We start from the raw sequence: 18,101 nt of genomic DNA on the forward strand, positions 1-18,101 counted from the left end.
CCTATACATGGTCGTTTTTTTCAGCTAAAAACGCCTTACTATACATGGTCGTTTTTTTCGGGTTAAAACGCCATCCTATACATGGTCGTTTTTTTTTCGGCGAAAAACGCCTTACTATACATGGTTGTTTTTTTCGTCTAAAAATGCCATACATGGTCGTTTTTTTCGGGTTAAAACGCCATCCTATACATGGTCGTTTTTTTTTCGGCGAAAAACGCCTTACTATACATGGTTGTTCTTTTCGGGTTAAAACGCCTTACTATACGTGGTCGTATTTTTAGTCTAATAACGCCTTACTATACATGGTCGTTTTTTTCGTCTAAAAATGACTTACGAATTCGTGTATGGCTTGTTTATAACAGCCCTCCAATATGGCCGCCGGTAGTGCATTGTGGGTAATTGCTAAAAGGACGGAGCCCTCTATACATGGTCGTATTTTCGGCTAAAAACGCCTTACTGTTCATGGTAATTTTTTTTTCGGCAAAAAAACGCCTCACTATACATGGCCGTTTTTGAGGGGCAAAAAACGCCTTCCTATACATGGTCGTTTTTTGGGGGCTAAAAACGCATTCTATAGATGATCGAGGGGGGGGGGGTCGGCAAAATACACATTTCTATACATGGTTGTTTTTTCGGCAACAAACGCCTTACTATACATGGTCGGTTTTTTGGGCTAAACAAGCATCCTATTGATCAGAGGTGTCCAAACTCAATCCCGAAGGGCCACTGTCCTGCCTGTTTTCCATCTTTCCCGGCTGCAACGCACCTGATTCAGCTGATCAGCTCATCAGCCAGCTCTGAGGCAGCATTAGAATGATCCTAATTATTTAAATCAGGTGTGTTGCTCCTGGGAGAGCTGGAAAACAAGCAGGACAGTGGCCCTTGAGGACCGACTTTGGACACCCCTGATATTTAGTGACCAGAAAATCTTTTGGAGAGGGGAAGTAAAAACAAACTGAAAGAATGTGGCATAAGTGTGCGCACACTTTTAAAGCGGATTGTGCATTTTCACAATCAGCCAGTCACACTCAGATTTATGATTAAATGGGATTGAGCACACATTTAAAATGAAGAAGGATAGCCGCGCCAGCACTTTCCTTGATTTTCTAAATTATATTGATAAATTAATTTCTAAGCCCCCTCAGTCACAATCCCCTTTAGCCCCATGCAACAAAATAAATGTCTGCAACTATCCCTCAACTCGACCAAGCAACAAGTGGTTGCCTTTCTTGCGACATGCCCACTTTTTTTTTTCTTTGTATCAGTGGCAGAACAGCTTCCATATGAGTCAGGACGTACCTGGCTTATTGACGGGAGAGGGAGGGAGGAAGCTGGCAGGCATGGACCTGACACGGTCGTTTTGTAGCGCCTCCATGAAAGGTTCCTTTAAATGCTCTGAAGAGAGGGAGCAGAAAACTGAGATCACTCAGCCACCTTGCCAGAAAGTTGCACACTGAGTGCATGCGTGGAATGTCGAAAAGTGCCCGATCAATACGTCAACGTGACCGGCAGCAACATTTCAGATGGACCCCTGAAGGTGAGCGCAGCTTTCAGAGTGCACCTTTGACATTTCAGATGAAAAGCCAGCTCCGGCATGAATGCCAGCGCCTTCAAATACGCCTTGCGGCACAGGAAGACATCATCAGATAATCCCTGACACATCTTGTACACGATTAATGATGTCGGTTTCACATCAAATCAGGTAAGGAGATGAAAAAAAAAAGCTAAATACTTTGCAGTCCCATTGCCAACAAATTATGGAATGCACTTGTGAGCCAATGGGGCTGCTTGCCAGTCGGGGAAAGAAAAAAATTTCAAACATTTGTTTAGCCAGGCTGAAACAGATTTCTGTCTGTTTTGTGTAAAATGTACTTCTGTATATGTATGAATGTATGGGAATTACTTGTATGTGAATCTTCTCTGTAAAAAGTGCTGTATAAAGAAAATATATCTCGAACAGAGTGCAAGTTAATCTGCGTGTTCAAACCCATCCCCCGAGGAACACGCCCTTTTCAACAGACCGGACCATTACATTCATTGAGCTGTGTTGTTGTCTCTTTATTGTTTGGTGTCTTATTTTCGCAGTTTCTTTGCTAGCTGCATGATGAAAAAGGTCCTTTCAATCAAATGGCAAATTTCTTTGAGGAAATGAATTGATGAAGACCCCATTAAATAGTGGTGGCGATTGGGACAGGCTGAACCCCTTAATTTACGTGAAACAAAAATAAAACAAAAAGCTTAAGATGGCTTAATGTTCAAAAACTAAGAGCAATCAATCACCACCAAAATGGACATGCACAACACCACCTACGCAGACTTCAACCATTGAAAATACCAAAGCAATCGCCACAATACTTTGGATTTCGTGGACATGAAGCATTTTTGTTATTTAGCTTGCGTGCGCACCTATGGAGAGCAAGACGGTAATGTCCATAAAATGTCAAATATTCATATGATCGTTTTGATATTTTCAGAGGTTGAAGTGGGCATAGGTAGAGATGCGCACACGAAATTTGGCGACTGGTCGCAGTTTTGTAACATCAAGCCACGTGAAGCTTTTTCTCTTTGGGGATGAAAAAGCTTCATGCCCATAACATCCAAAATACTGTGGCAATTGTTTTGATATTTTCAGAGGTTGAGGTGAGCAGACAGACACCTGCACGTGAACAATTTTCTGACATGAAGCCACGTTACGCTTTTTTACATCAAGCGTTTTAGACTGTCCCTGTGGATTTCCATTTCAGACGGGCATTTCTGGTGTAAGTAAGATAAGATAAGTGCGTGTATCCCGCCTTTACCTGGCAACTGAGGGCATACTTTCTCAGCCAAATACTGTGGAAGGTTACGTGGCATCTCCCCCCTTATATCCACAAGCACCCGAGTGTGGCTGGAGGAGATCTGATAGATGAGCACAGGGCTCGGATCGGCCAGCACCAATTCTGCGTGGTTGGCTTTAAACTGGGGGCAGTCCTGTCAAGTACAAGCCAATTATTAGTGGAAGAAAAAGTGAAGGTGTGTCACATTGTCGCATATTCTGTACCATTTAAGTTCCCTTACACTGCAATCTTGTTTTGTGTGTGTGTTGTCGGAAGCGGGCTCGGCTTGTGAAAAACTCAGAGAAATCTACCTTCATGAGGCATCCAACAAAGTGAGAAGAAACGTAAGCTTTCCCAGCCACCAGACTCTTCCTGAATTTGGAGAAACATCCATCAGCCACCACTGTCAAAGCTGCGTGCACTTCCTGGAAGACATCTTCATCAGCAACTTCACTCATTAAAATAAATAAATAAATAAATAAATAGATACTGTACTCACAAGACAATCCTAATTTTCTTTTCTCACCTTGACCTCCCCGGTGTGTTTATCCTTGTACTGTATTCCCGTCACGCAGCCATCGTCTTCCTCCAAACTGGTCACTGTGCCTTCTATAAATGTAACACTAGAGGGCGCAAATAAACAAATGATTGTCTACTTTGTACCTTCTGGAGAAACCGCAAGAGGGCAATGGATTGACTCGGTGATGTTAATTGTAATGATTTTTGTGCAACATCAGCTTGTGTTGCAGACACTATGGCAAGCTTTTTGAGCATTCATTTGGTATCCCTCCCGAAAGTCCACTTGCACACTCTTTGCTGTCACACAATTCAGCATAATAGTACAATGACTTGGGCATAGTCATAGAATGTCTTACTCCTAACGTTTTTTAGTTTTTTTTTTTCCCCTGCTGCCTTCTATTATTTTATGTCTGCTCCATAAAACACTCCCAAAGGAAGCATTGTTTACATTTTCTTTTTTTTTTTTTGAGGAGAGTACTTACTTGGGTTCAGCCTGGGCAGCCCTCCGCAGGCCCATGATGAATCGGCCATGATGGAAAGCACGTCCGCACTGGACGTTGTCCTCTTCCTGAGGGTAGGGGATCTCCACCTCTGTGCTGCTCTCCATGTCATGGATCACATAACCATTCACCAGATGTGCATCGAGACCCTCCACCGAGCCTGAAGGGGAAGGAGGATGTTGCAGTTTCTTTCTGTTTGAATCAATCATGCATGATGAAATGAGTTATGGTAACTGCTTGATCAATTGTTATGATTGAGCCTTTTAGGGACAGCGGTGACTACAGTGGATAGTTTATGGATTATATAAGTATATGGATTGGTTGATTGTTAGAATGAATGAATCAAAGTCATCCTCATAGCATATCCAGTTTTTGTACTCTTTACTGTAGTTGCCGCACCTTGAGTAAAGTATGTAGTCTGTGAGTGTTCACTCTTTTATATGTATGTATATGTGTGTGTGTGTGTGTGTGTGTGTGTGTGTGTGTGTGTGTGTATATATATATATATATATATATATATATATATATACACACACACACACACACACGCACACACACATATAAAGATTTTCTTTTTATTATTGTACTTCCTGTTCCTTCCTTTCCTTTGCAGGGTTAGGGTTAAGGTCATCGACCAGAACCGAAATGGTTCACCACAAGGATAGATCGGGGAAGTGAAATAATTTGTTGGAATTGTTGTAATCTTTTTCTTATAAATTAGGCTGACACAGTGTCCATTGTGGGTTGTTGTTTAATATTATTTCCATGTAGTACTAGTTGACTGTCTCCAAGGTTATTCTAGTTTATAAATAAATACGAAGGAAATAACCAAAAAATGACATTTTTAAAAAAGCATTTTCGTTTATGAAATAAAATTAAAACAAACATGCTTTAAAAAACGCATTTCATATTTATAAAACTAACTATAATTATGGCAGAAATGTCATCTTTGTCAATTAATATGAGACGTATTGTATTTACTTTGGTATTGCCGTACATCTAGAGCAATAATGAAAAATCCAAAACTATTTTAACCCTGACTGTCTCATAAATTGAAAATTCAACCTCAAAAATTGACAGCAATGCTGTCATTACATTTAAAATAGTGTTATATACTCATAAAATACATTAGTATTTTATTGTACACCATACCTTTGTTATTATTAGAATTAAGCATCTTCGCTTAGTGGCCCGTGAGAAATCACATGGTTCGACTGTCTTAAAATGCTTGCCATGTCCACTTTGTCAAGTTTACGTCACCAAATATGGTTAACGCACACAAATGGTTCAATGGACTTTAGTTCCAGTCCGACTTTTTTCCCCCAAAAGCCAGTGTTCAATGTTGCAAAATATGCAAGATAAGACCCTTTTCACAATAATAGAATGCATGCAACTGACAAATGACAGGTTATCAGCCGACTTCAGCATATACTGCAACAACCAATGAAAAAGCCTTTTCAGTGGAGCACTTTGCATGTCACTGACCTTCCAGGCCCAACTCTTTGAGCGCTCTATAGCCTCCAGGTTGCAGCAGTTCCCCCACGATCCTGTCCGGCTCCTTCAGGTCCCTCTCCACCACCGTCACCCGTCGACCATCCCGCGCCAGTACGGCCGCCATTGCCGATCCCAGGACGCCGGCCCCAACTATCACCACATCTGGCTCAGAATCTGTCCTGAGCTCCGCGGAGGAACCAACTTGTGACGTGGATGTGGAAGATCCACTCGCCACTTGTTTCCTTCTTCTTGGGCTCTACAGGGAAACGACATGGAGACATAAGAGAGGAAAAAGGAAAACACTTAGTATATTTGCTCAAATAGAATAGTGGGCCACATGCTAGGTATTGTTGACCCCAGTGGTCCAGTTCTAATGGTGTATCTACATAAATGACATTGTGAGCAGTGTAATGGTATTCCAAAAATTATGATTCAGTACCTACCTTATTTTGAAGTTGACGCTTCAGTACATATTAGATACGGTAAGGCAAGAAAATGCAAAACGAAGTGCTGATGGTTTGTGTGAACAGCAACAGATTTAAGGACATTTAATTAGGTATTTTTAGGAATGTTTTCTTTTTCGGAAATTAAGGATACAGACAGTAGGAACAGGAGGAATTATGATTCTGTCTTATTAAAATGCCTAAATGCTGCTGAAAGTTGTCTTTGCACCAAACTACTTTTTTTTCCTTTCAGACATGGCTTGCCATCACATCGGCGAGCAAGAAGCTGAGCTGTACTGTGTTTGTTTGCAGACAAGGTGTAAGGCTAGCCTGCCAAGCAATTACATTTCTAGTTCCTTATAAGAAGTCAAATCAAAACATACATACATACATTTTCCGAACCGCATGATCCTCACTAGGGTCGCGGGGGGTGCTGGAGCCTATCCCAGCTGTCTTCGGGCATTAGGCGGGGGACACCCTGAATCGATTGCCAACCAATCGCAGGGCACACAGAGACGAACAACCATCCACGTTCACATTCACACCTAGGGACAATTAATTTAGAGTGTTCAATCAGCCTGCCACGCATGCCTTTGGAATGTGGGAGGAAACCGGAGTACCCGGAGAAAACCCACGCAGGCCTGGGGAGAACATGCAAACTCCACACAGGGAGGTCGGAGCTGGAATTGAACCCGGTACCTCTGCACTGTGAAGTTGACTTGCTAACCACTGGACTACCGGGCCGCCCAAATCAAAACATTCTTTACAATATATTCTATGCACCCCCCATTTGTCCAAACGCAGCATTCTGAATGTGCAATGTGAATTAAGGAGCAAGATCCACTTGTTTTTATCCATCTCCGGGATGGCCATTTTGCCACTTGCTGTCGAATGAAAATGACATCACAGCCGCTAAGGGCTTGGATAATGACAGTCACAGCTCATCTGTTTTCTGGGTTTGGTCATGTGACATTTGCAAGCTGAGCCCCGAGCAACCGTGATGTCATTTTCCCTCGACAGCAAGTGGCAGTAAAATAAAAAACAGACGGCCCTTGAGATGACTAATAAGGGATGGCTTGTGCTACTTAATTCATATTCCACAAATGCAGTGTTAATAAGAATACCATGTTTAGATTAATTGGCCGCATAGAACATATTATTGTCAAGAGAATTTTTGACTTGACTTCCTCTTTAATATTTTTACAGTTTATGTACATGTGGGAACTCTAATCAACCAGTCATACTGTATTTGTACATCATTTTAGAGGGAGCAAAAAAATTGTACCAAGCTTTCACAGGTCACAAATGATGTGTCGCCTTCTTTTGACACCTGATTGAGACATGCAACACAAAAATGGAATTTGATCTACAGTAACTGTGACCTGTGCTCTATTTATCATCCAGGTTTCCAAGGTGATATACATCTTAACACGGCTGCTGTTACATCTGCATGATCATCATCCATTTTCCATGAATCCATCGATCCATTTTCAACACCGCTTATCCTGAACAGGGTTGCGGGAGGGTGCTGGAACCTATCCCAGCTGACTTCGGTCATCTGCACTAGACACTGGCGGACTACACACTGAACTGGTCGCCAGTCAGCCACAGGGCAAATACAGAGACAAATAACAATTCACACCCGCATTTACATCGTTGACCGAGTGGAAACAATCAGTAATAATGATTTTGAATAAATACAAGAGTGTGAAGTTACACAAATGCTAGAGCTGAAGAATTTAAATTATGTTGGCGTGTCAATGTACGAATGTGTCCCTGATTAAGTGTCTGTATTTCTCAACCTGTAATCTGAGGTGCGCTTTTATCCAAATACAGCAATTTTATATTTAGATGTGATTTGTAGCACAGAAACAAATATTCCATGTATGTACCCCTGCATAATCTATCAAGCAATTTTTTGAAAATCTGAACATTGCTCTGAGAAAATCTTACCTTTTGACGCGTGTTGTCTTCATTTTGACTCTTCGGGTTGTTGAGAAGGTTGACGACAGGTAAGAGGGACAAGAGGCTCAGAGGTAAATTTAACACCTGAGAGAATCTGATCTTGTGGCCATGGAAATACCTGAAATAAGACAGAAGCAGTCCCACTGACAGAAATAAGACGAGGGCTGTTATTAGCTCTCTCTGTGCGAATGTCCAAACAGCACCGGACTTTTTGTACAGATACGTGAAGCTGGCTAGTCCCAAAAAAGTCCACATCTCGGAGATTTATAATTTAAAAAAAAAAAGAAAAAAACAAATTTATACAATGTTGGGACCGTGAGGCCGACTTTTAATGTCGGTTGAAATCGGAGACGAATTAATGGTTATCCAATGTTCAATCAAGGCGCTCGAATTGAAAACGTCACTTTTGTAACTCATGTTAATTCATCAGTTTGCCAAATGCAGACTTGCTGAATATCATATGACAACGGCAGAGACGCTGACTCTTCTGATTGGATGGTTCCCCAGAACTCTCTCACCCGTCCAATCAGATGAGACGCACCAGTGAGCAGAGCTCACGCTATGTGCTGATTGGAATATGGGGGCGGGACGTTAGCGCTCCACCGGAACGTTGATTGGACAGCCGACTGTCAGCGCTAGTAGTATGATGTGATGTCAGGGGAAAAGTGCGCGTTTCACGTCTGGAGCAAACTACCCAACAGACTCGAGTGGTGGAACTACAGTGGAAATAAGATAGATAGGAGGATGTCGAATAAGGGCCATACCAGCCGTAGCGTGCCATTTGCGTTCCCATGAAATAAATGAACAGTAATACAGTATATATTTTTTTCTATTAAGCAAAGGCGTCCTGCGCTTTGAACTGATTGCATATTGAATAAATACAATTTAACCGATTCATTTAAACTACGTTCAATGCTTGAAAATAGTATGAGTTGCCTGTATTTTCTTTCTGAAATGTATTTAAATCGTTAAATTTATGTTCATCCTTATTGCAGCTATACTTAAAGATTCGTTTCTGTAAAATGATAATGATCATACATCAAATCAAATATAATTCAAATTAATTATTTCGTGTGCCCCGAGGTTTTCAATCAGCCCCCCAGGGGGGCGCGAGGCTCCGTCAAGGGGGGCGCGTGTACCGCGTTTGACCTCGGGGGAACATGCTTTTTAAATTTTTTATTTAGATTTTCTTCACTGTCCTAGAATTACAGTTGCACCTCCACTACACTAAGGGGCAGTGACGCTCTCATTGGCAGAGTGTGAGCAGGGAGCATTCGAAGGGAGGAAATATGACGGAGCGTATGTAGCGCTTGGCTTCACTGTGACTACGGTGGGAAACGACAAAAGACCGGTGTGCTTACTACTGTTTGTCTAACACTGTTGGCAGCGGACAGCATGAAGCCTAATAAATTAAGGCGTCATTTAAAGACATTACACCCCAATCACGCTGATAAGCCGCTTGATTTTTTTCAGCGAAAACGGGCCGAATATTGCCAACAATTATCCCGCTTTGTGACTGCTACTTAAGTCAACTAAAATACAGGTCCCAGCGACACATTGAGCAGGAGGTGAGAGTTGCTGTGTCCTGCTTCAAACCTCGCTTCGAAAAGCTGTGCGTTGCAAAACGTGCTCATTGTAGCCATTAATCCAGACACATCTTTGCTGAAAAAAAAATCAGCACAAATTATTTTATATATTGATGTTTTGCAGGTTAAAGTTATTGTGCTCCTGAGTTAATGTTGGTGATCAGTTTGAATGCATTATTTATCGATTTTGTCATTTTATTTTTCAGTATCGTATGGTTTGACATAGTCAGTCAAAACATTTTTACAGTTTGATTTAGGATTTAATTTTATTTTTGAATTTCAGATGCACTTTAAATATGTTCTGTTAGTTAATAAAGCTATTCTTTGTTGTAAGTTGGTCCATATTTCTTTCTTTTTTTATTTTCTTATACGTTAATAAGGATACCGTGATATGCAGAAGTGTACTTATAACAATTTTATAGACAAATGATACTATTTATTGTCGCGGGGGGGATGTTTTCTTCTTCCTAGAGGGTGGGCATGGCAGAAAATAATTGAGAAGCACTGCCCTAATGACTGATTTTCCTTTTTTTGTTGTTGTTGGATCATTGTATTGTTCTCAGTGTCAATGTGTTATTTGCACGAATGCCATATGGCTGAAGTAAATGTGTTAATTCTCTGCTATAAAAATCACTCCTATTACTCTCAGTCAGTAACTCAAATGAGTTTTAATACAATAAAACAATGACAAAAATTAAGTCACCTGAGATGGACCAATACACAAGAGTAGCTCTATAGGTGTATTATCAGATTTAGAGTTGAGAAATTAGTTTATTTTGAGGGAATTACGACAATAAATGGCAAGGTTTGGTGAAACGTCTCACTAGCAAACAATATCATTCTCCGACAGTTCTAAAACACACAAATCAGAATATACAGGTAAAGTCAGATGAATAAAAAAAATTTAACATCCATCAACAGCTCAGCTGCTAATTGTCATAAATCAAATTTTAAGGCAAAATTCTACCCCGAAACATCCGAATGGGCGCTCTTTCAAACATCACCGCTGGGGAATTCCAATTTTTCTTTTCCTTTCGGCTTTTGCCTTCAGGGGTTGCCACAGTGAATGAGTTGCCTCCATCTAACCCTGTTTTGTGCCTCCTCTTCTCTCACACCAGCTACCTCCATGTCCTCTTTCACGACATCCATTAACCTCCTCTTTGGTCTTCCTCTCGGCCTCCTGCCTGGCAGTTCAAGACTCAGCATCCTTCTCCCAATATATTCACCCTCTCTCCTCACAGTCTGGCCTCTCCGACTTTCTCTCCAAAACCTCTAACATGAATTCCAAACAACTCAAAACTAGAAGGCACGCAAAGTACATCGATTTCATTTGAATTTTGTCACATCCCCTTATTTGTGAAGTGTTCAAATAAATGCACAAACTGCGAGCAGCTGAGCAAAAGTGGTCAAGAGGATGGTACGTTATCAATTACAAATGGGGGAAACACATCAGCATGGTATAATTGCTCACCTTCTATTTTGTTCAAAGGGCTGAAATGCAAGTCAGTCGTCAGCAACAGGAAGCCAGACAGAGATATAGAAGGAAAAGACTTCAAACTCATTACGCAGTCTTCTTAGATGAATATTTATTTCTACACATTCATGAAACTATGCAATCACTGCTCTGTATTTAATACTGTATACTGAAAACATGACAGCACCATCTGCTGGACCTGTTGATGTACCCAATTGAGCATCCAACGAGTGGAGAACATGCATACATTACTGTTAGTCAATTTTTAGTGTCCACTGTTTTCTTTTGTACATCTTCATACGTAACACATTAATAGTAGATATCCATGGGGAAAAAAATGACGTGTTGAGCTAAAATCTGACCACATGCAGTATCTTCTTGTGAATGGGTTTTGTATCCGTTTTGCTAACATTAGTTGAGCTCGTAGTTAATAAACAACAATCAAAGACCATTTAATGAGCTTTTAATGTTCTGCATCACACCCAAGACTGTCTTACTATTATAAACAAGATAATTACACGGTACAAGTAGTTTAATGTGCTCTTTGAGGTTTGAGCAGTGGATTTAATTATTCTATTGTCAATGGGCAAGGATGAATCGTTATTTCACGTAATAATTAAAGATGGATTCATATTTTTCTTGCTTCCCTGATGTGGACTTCGGCTCACCATTCTGCTTGATAAAAGCCTGACATAAAACAAAGCATAAATGTTTGAAAATTATTTTTCTTTCTGAAATGTTCCGAGAAACAATTTCTTTCAAACAAGCAAATTGCTCCGATATTTGAATAGAAATCCACAAATAACATCAATGAAAGAGATGTGAAAGGAGGCAAGGATAATTGCGGTTTGGATTTTTACCTCCATCTCCTCCAAAGAAGCAGCACCTTCTTCAACTTTCAGTCCGATGCCTTGGCTGAAGCTCGAGTAGCGCTCCTGTCCAAACAATGCACTGCCAGTGAGAAAAGGAAAAAAAAATGTGTGACTGGGAATTTCAAAAAGCAAGAGAGCAGACCTGAACCAGGTTTGCAAGGAGCCCATCTTCACAGATGGAAACAGCATTCCTGAGTCCTCGAGCAAAAGCATCCATGGCTCCGATATGAGCGATGAATAAGTCCTCCGGGTCGGTGGACTCTCTGCGCACTTTGGCATCAAAGTTCAGGCCTCCGGGCTGCAGGCCACCTTGTTCAATGATGGTCTGGAGGAGAGATGACACTCACGGATACATTTCATCGAGCCATTGAAACAGGAAATAGCGATGATGCAAACTTTTCATCGGTCTTTACACTCCAGCAGCAAAAATTTAATTGTTCGTTGTTATTGTGTTCCTTATTAGGAAAATGTTGTTACTCATATGTGTCACATTGTGCTTTCAACCTTCTTGATGCAAAGTCACTCGCTCTTTGCTTTACTTTGGCGTTTGGTTGATGTATTCTCTGTGATGTTCTGTGTGACCTGTCAGTCGGCACCGCGCAGCCCTCGGTGTGCTCTGCGTTCTGCTCGCATCCATCCATCCATTTTCTGATCCGCTTTATCCTAACAAAGGTCGCTCGCGTGGGGTGCCGGAGCCTATCTCAGCTTTCTTCGGGCAGTAGGCGGGGAACAGGTATGGGGAGAACATGCAAACGCCACATAGGAAGGCCAGAGCCGGGATCGAACCCATGACCTCTGCCCTGTGAGGTCGACGCGCTAACCACTGGACCACCGTACACAAAGAGTGTACAGAAGATTAATTTAAAGGAGGTACAGAGTTCCGAGACCACACGGCCCAAATGATAGGTGGAGACAAGGACGACCTTGTTGGAACGTTGCCTCTCTGCAGGTAGTTGACTCCGACTCATTACATCCCCCCTGACTCTCACATTGTCAGATTGCCGAGGAATGCATCAGGTCAATACTGTACATATGCACTGAAGACAAGCATTATATTTGTAATACGTTTCAGAAATGCTTTTTTTCCCCCCTCTAGGAATGCAGTTCAAATGATACTCCTTTAACTGAATTCCAATTAAACAAAGGTACCACTTGCTGAAAGCAAAATAAAACTGTGCCACAACTGAAGTGCGCACAGCAAATGCCAAAGAATAATGGTACTCCCCACTGGGAGAGAATGAACAATCTGAAACTGTCACCTTCATAAATGAGCTCACCTTCATAACCAAAGTTGTGTTTCTGATGTCCATCGGGAACTGGTCAGTGTCCCAGCCGAGGTCAGGGGAACCGGTGTTGGCATCAACTGAACCCAGCATACCAAACCTGAGAAGAGGTGAAGTACGAAGGGTCGAGCGAGGCTCAAGTGACATCACATGAAGAAGGCTGCACATGTCGAGGTGTCTCACGCAGAGGCCATGACAACGTCATGTTCATACGAGTGTCCCGCCAAGGTGGTGTGGTTGGGCTCAATGTTCAACTTAAAGTGGCTTTCCAAACCATAATGCTTGAGGAATCCGAGGACGCTCATCGCATCTGCGGAGGGAAACGGCTCGACATCAGGAAGAAAATCCTGACAAGTGGAATGCCATTAGTCCATTCCAGCCTCTCCCAAAAACACAACCACATTTTTGGTTATAAGGTTCGATGTTTTTCATAATATTGTAAAATATTAAGACATAAAACAACAATAAAATATTCAGCTAAAAGTGCATCATATAGTTGTGCTCCTTCCCCCCCATTTCAGTCCAGCAGCAGCGTGTCTGAAGCTCGCTCGTGATTGGCTCACGACGCAAAAATCGACAAAGCGACGAGTTGTCAACTTGAAAAATTCACAAGGTTGGGTGCTCATTAAATAAGTTAAGGTCCACTTAAGTTGAACACTTTACCGTAGTCATACTGGTGTTTACAGGGCTCCTTTGGCTTTGGCTCGATCAGAAACTGGCACTTTAACCCAATCTTCTCTTTGTACTCTGGTGATAGGAAGCACATGACAGAGAAACGACTTTCATTATCCCATCACTACCGACAAACATTAGGTACACAATTTCAAGAGTTCAATATCAGAGTTGTATCAAACAATCGCCTGAGCAATCATAGAAATTAGGTCGAGCGAGGCTCAAGTGACATCACATGAAGAAGGCTGCACATGTCGAGGTGTCTCACGCAGAGGCCATGACAACGTCATGTTCATACGAGTGTCCCGCCAAGGTGGTGTGGTTGGGCTCAATGTTCAACTTAAAGTGGCTTTCCAAACCATAATGCTTGAGGAATCCGAGGACGCTCATCGCATCTGCGGAGGGAAACGGCTCGACATCAGGAAGAAAATCCTGACAAGTGGAATGCCATTAGTCCATTCCAGCCTCTCCCAAAAACACAACCACATTTTTGGTTATAAGGTTCGATGTTTTTCATAATATTGTAAAATATTAAGACATAAAACAACAATAAAATATTCAGCTAAAAGTGCATCATATAGTTGTGCTCCTTCCCCCCCATTTCAGTCCAGCAGCAGCGTGTCTGAAGCTCGCTCGTGATTGGCTCACGACGCAAAAATCGACAAAGCGACGAGTTGTCAACTTGAAAAATTCACAAGGTTGGGTGCTCATTAAATAAGTTAAGGTCCACTTAAGTTGAACACTTTACCGTAGTCATACTGGTGTTTACAGGGCTCCTTTGGCTTTGGCTCGATCAGAAACTGGCACTTTAACCCAATCTTCTCTTTGTACTCTGGTGATAGGAAGCACATGACAGAGAAACGACTTTCATTATCCCATCACTACCGACAAACATTAGGTACACAATTTCAAGAGTTCAATATCAGAGTTGTATCAAACAATCGCCTGAGCAATCATAGAAATTAGGACATATTAGAATCCTTCTACAGTCCAGCCTGGATGTTGCGCCAGGATCTGGTTGGGGGCTGCCCTAAACAGCCTGAATGCAAATGCATGGAAGCAAAATACTTTTTTGGGGGGAAGGAACTGCCCTTTTTCATGTACAAACTAGCTCACAGAACCAATCAAGATCCTAACTGGAAGTTCCACTTCATATCATATTGGATTCACAAGGCACCAAACATAATACAAAGAATGAGTCGAACCACCTTGTGACACAGTTCAGGCTTTTTGTTTTGTATTTGTGCGTATCAAGCGTATTTTGTTGAATACCCATCTGACAGGCTCCAACAACACAGAGTACTGATGACCTTTTGAAAAGCAGCTCTTGTATTGGATTGAAGTAGATTGTGCACATGTATCAAATCAAGGGTTTAGTGAGTCGTATATTTACTTACTGATCGCCATTTTGAAGAAGTTGGCCATATGTTTCAGTTCTGCGGCGACATCAGTATTATGGACAGAGAGAAAACCCTCTCTTCCTCCCCAAAACACTGAGGACAAAGATACACTTCTTGTCTTTCGTAAATGCACTGCTCACAAAAAAGTTAGGGATGTGCAGCTTTTCAAAATATATGTTCATAGTGTCTTCTCTCCCATACCAAAGTTTTCTGCACCCAGCTTCTTGGCAACATCCAGCCCCTTCTTGACCTGAGCACCAGCATAGGCCAGAACGTGACAGTCTGGGTTGGTGGCTGCACCATTCATGTACCTGCCAAATACAAGTAGAAGAGCGATCAACTATAACGTCTCATTTGTCATTGATGAACCGCCAAGTAATCAAAATAAAAGGCTCCTCCTTGTCCAACGTCTGACAAGCACACTGAAGCTGTCGAGTCAAATTTATATCTATATATTAATCACAAAAGAGTTTGTAAGGGATTCACAGTCCCTCAGTTGACAAATATTAATGACATCCCCGGATCACATGCTGTAAGAAAGAAAGTACACGACACAGATGCATTTTTTTTCAAAAAATGATTGGTTGGATCCCCTTCTATACACAGATTTCAGCTCACACGCTATATGTCGTCTCTCTCGCGATCAAGTGGAAAACTAAGTCCATATTGATCAAATATTGAGACTGGTGACTACAGGAAGAAAAATCGAGAAGTTTGTTTTCAGCTGCCTATTTCAAACACAGTTGTAAGCATTCATGAATTACAGCGCCAAAAAATGTTTCCTCTGTAACGTTTCGGGCCATAGGGTGCATGACATTCACTTTCTACATTCCTTTGAAGTAGTGAAACAAAAATGAAAGGGGACTAAATCCTGTACAAATGTGTATTGCACAGACCTTGGATGGGCAAAGAGGTTGCAGGTAACCCACAGCACCTTGACTCCAGTCCGTTTCTGTAACTCAAGAGCTAAATCGGTGATTTCATCCAGATTCCTGTTTGACTCCTCTAGGGTGGAGCCCTCAGGTGCCATGTCTCTAAAAGGGCAGATCATATACAAAACAAGTTTATTTTGCCACGCATGTTTACCTTTGCCACCTCAAAAGATCATGTCCTGTCCTGTCAAGTCAAGTCTAGTCCGTTACCTGTCATGAAATGTGTAATATTTCACCTGTGAAAACAAGCAGATGCAACAAAATGTTAACATGTAGTATTTTGCACAATCGACTTCCGGCCAGACTTCGATAAGAAGTTGAATTCCCTCACGCCAATCTTGGTAAAAAACTCAAAAGCAGCCTGCAGTCGCTTCTTGGCTGCTTCCATGGGAGAGCCTTCGTTCCAAGACCGAAGGAGCGTCGGAAATCCAAAGGGATCGGCACCTGCAACCCCAACATAAAATCACACGGTCTCTTAAAACCATCACATGTATCAAAACGATGTAAAAGCCTGAAACGTAAAGGCCAAGTGACGATCACAGGATTTAAACCAACCAATTTTACATGTTACATACACAGGCAAAACCTGCTTAGTCTAATGTAGTGTTTCCAAATGACTGCGCCAAGAGATTGTCAGTTGTGCCGCAGGAAAAATTTGCCAATTTCACTTAGTTGGTCCATAAATTATTATTTATTTACTTCAAATGAAGTGTCTGTGTCCATCGGCCTATGTCTGCAACGAGCAGACATGACAGCATAAACACGTTCTGTCACTTGATGGCAGAAAGAATGATTAAACCGGGTGGCAACCTTTTGCCAACAACAACAGAAGAATAGCCAAACTAAACAGGCCCGTATTTTACATTACGTCCATTTGTGAGTAAATTGAGACGCAATTGTCATGATTTCAGGATATACACTTTTTGTGACGTCCTCACCTGAGGCTCTCATAGAGTCTTAAAAGTATGTTATAAAACTCAGCACTAGGCCTGTGCCAAAATCTCAAAAATCGGTTCTATAACAAACTGAATGAATGTTGTGATGCCCTCCCACCATTTTGGGGCGTGAATATCACTGAGACCATCCAACAATTCTCCATTTTGCAGATGGTTGGAAACTGTATTTGACTACGTAGGTAACCAAACTGCATTTTTAATTGAGCTCTTGTTTTTGATATGCAGGGCTACCCAGTGTTCCTGTACTTAATTGTATTTTGGGTGACAAATTGTTACAATACCAGTTCCACAGAAAGTGTGCCAGTAGCAAACTGAGAATCTCAGCCAGTCCTCCATCGTCTTCCCCATAAGAACCTGCACACGTTGGAGATGCAAATCACGTATCACTTCACATGCGCACTAGTTAACACACTGCTACACGTGTCTGTACCTCCTGTGAATTGTAGTGTTTAAAGCACAGGATATCTCCCGGCCCAGCACCGGCAATATATGGGATCTTGGGAATGCCTATGCAGCAGAAATGTAATACAATATTTCATGCCTGCACATGGAAGCGTCGAAAAAAGAACTGGGCAAACAATAAATCATACATTTGCACACGCTCCACAAATGTTTGTGCATGACTAAAAACAACAGTCGGCTCAGACAAAAATGAAAGTAGAATTCAAGTTGTTAGGGCCTTCGTGTTTGCAGCCGCGCCAAAGAACAGCTACGATGCAAAAATATAACGCGTGTTAGTTAATGATAAGTGTTAAGCGTCCTAATATGTGTTTTACCCGCAAAGAATTCCTTCTGAGACGCCATTGAATCACGACGATTACGGTTGCTGCATTTAGAAAGTTTGTCGACGTTCTTCTTCCTGAAGGAGTTCAGTATATGGCCACAAGGTGTCCCTAGAAATCTTAAATTACAGTGCACTTTGAATTGGGGCTGCTCGGTTTACGTAATTTAAACGAGTTATCGACAAAGCGACGACTTGTCAACTTGAAAAAAGTTGACAAAACACATTCAATGCAGTGTCTTTATTTCAATTTTAGAAAACATGTTATGCTGAAACACCAACAAAATAATGTACCTAATACAGTTATAGAACTAATATCAATGATCTTTTAAAGCAGCAGTAACCAACCACCAGCGCAGAAAGTGCATAAAATATATATATTTTGATCATCTGAATCTTTCAGAATTT

At 41.6% G+C, this 18,101-nt stretch overlaps 2 protein-coding genes across 2 annotated transcripts in view; both read right to left on the reverse strand.

The window, feature by feature from the left end:
* Positions 1 to 8,185, reverse strand: part of sqlea (squalene epoxidase a) — a 12,773-nt gene extending 4,588 nt beyond the window's left edge. Inside the window, exons 1-7 of the mRNA XM_019856222.1 lie at positions 7,726 to 8,185; positions 5,321 to 5,585; positions 3,818 to 3,995; positions 3,343 to 3,439; positions 3,128 to 3,241; positions 2,799 to 2,970; positions 1,300 to 1,395 (exon numbers count right to left, since the gene is read on the reverse strand). Coding sequence (XP_019711781.1) covers positions 1,300 to 1,395; positions 2,799 to 2,970; positions 3,128 to 3,241; positions 3,343 to 3,439; positions 3,818 to 3,995; positions 5,321 to 5,585; positions 7,726 to 7,992 — 1,189 coding nt within the window. The 5' untranslated portion in view covers positions 7,993 to 8,185. The remainder of the gene's footprint in view (positions 1 to 1,299; positions 1,396 to 2,798; positions 2,971 to 3,127; positions 3,242 to 3,342; positions 3,440 to 3,817; positions 3,996 to 5,320; positions 5,586 to 7,725) is intronic.
* Positions 8,186 to 10,893: 2,708 nt separating this feature from the next.
* Positions 10,894 to 17,874, reverse strand: LOC109507069 (xylose isomerase-like). The gene is made up of 14 exons (XM_019856224.1): positions 17,689 to 17,874; positions 17,343 to 17,419; positions 17,194 to 17,266; positions 16,288 to 16,400; positions 16,167 to 16,192; positions 15,921 to 16,058; positions 15,226 to 15,335; positions 15,022 to 15,117; positions 14,373 to 14,456; positions 13,893 to 14,019; positions 12,947 to 13,052; positions 11,812 to 11,994; positions 11,658 to 11,732; positions 10,894 to 11,484 (listed from the first exon to the last, which is right to left on the reverse strand). The coding sequence occupies exons 1-14, from the start codon at positions 17,714 to 17,716 to the stop codon at positions 11,398 to 11,400; spliced, it is 1,323 nt and encodes a 440-aa protein (XP_019711783.1). The 5' UTR covers positions 17,717 to 17,874; the 3' UTR covers positions 10,894 to 11,397.
* Between the last annotated feature and the right edge of the window lie 227 nt (positions 17,875 to 18,101).

The sequence above is a fragment of the Hippocampus comes genome, unplaced genomic scaffold (genome assembly GCF_001891065.2).
Source record: "Hippocampus comes isolate QL1 unplaced genomic scaffold, H_comes_QL1_v1.1 scaffold327, whole genome shotgun sequence".
Taxonomy (NCBI): Eukaryota; Metazoa; Chordata; class Actinopteri; order Syngnathiformes; family Syngnathidae; genus Hippocampus; species Hippocampus comes.

Excerpts from the sequence above, each read along its gene's own strand:
- LOC109507069 (XM_019856224.1), bottom strand. The coding sequence starts at position 17,716 with ATGGCGTCTCAGAAGGAATTCTTTGCGG. Across the intron at positions 14,457-15,021 it reads CTTCTTCAAAATGGCGATCA|AGTACAAAGAGAAGATTGGG; the intron begins GTAAGTAAATAT and ends TCCTATCACCAG. Across the intron at positions 11,485-11,657 it reads CTTCTTTGGAGGAGATGGAG|GCTTTTATCAAGCAGAATGG; the intron begins GTAAAAATCCAA and ends GTTTTATGTCAG.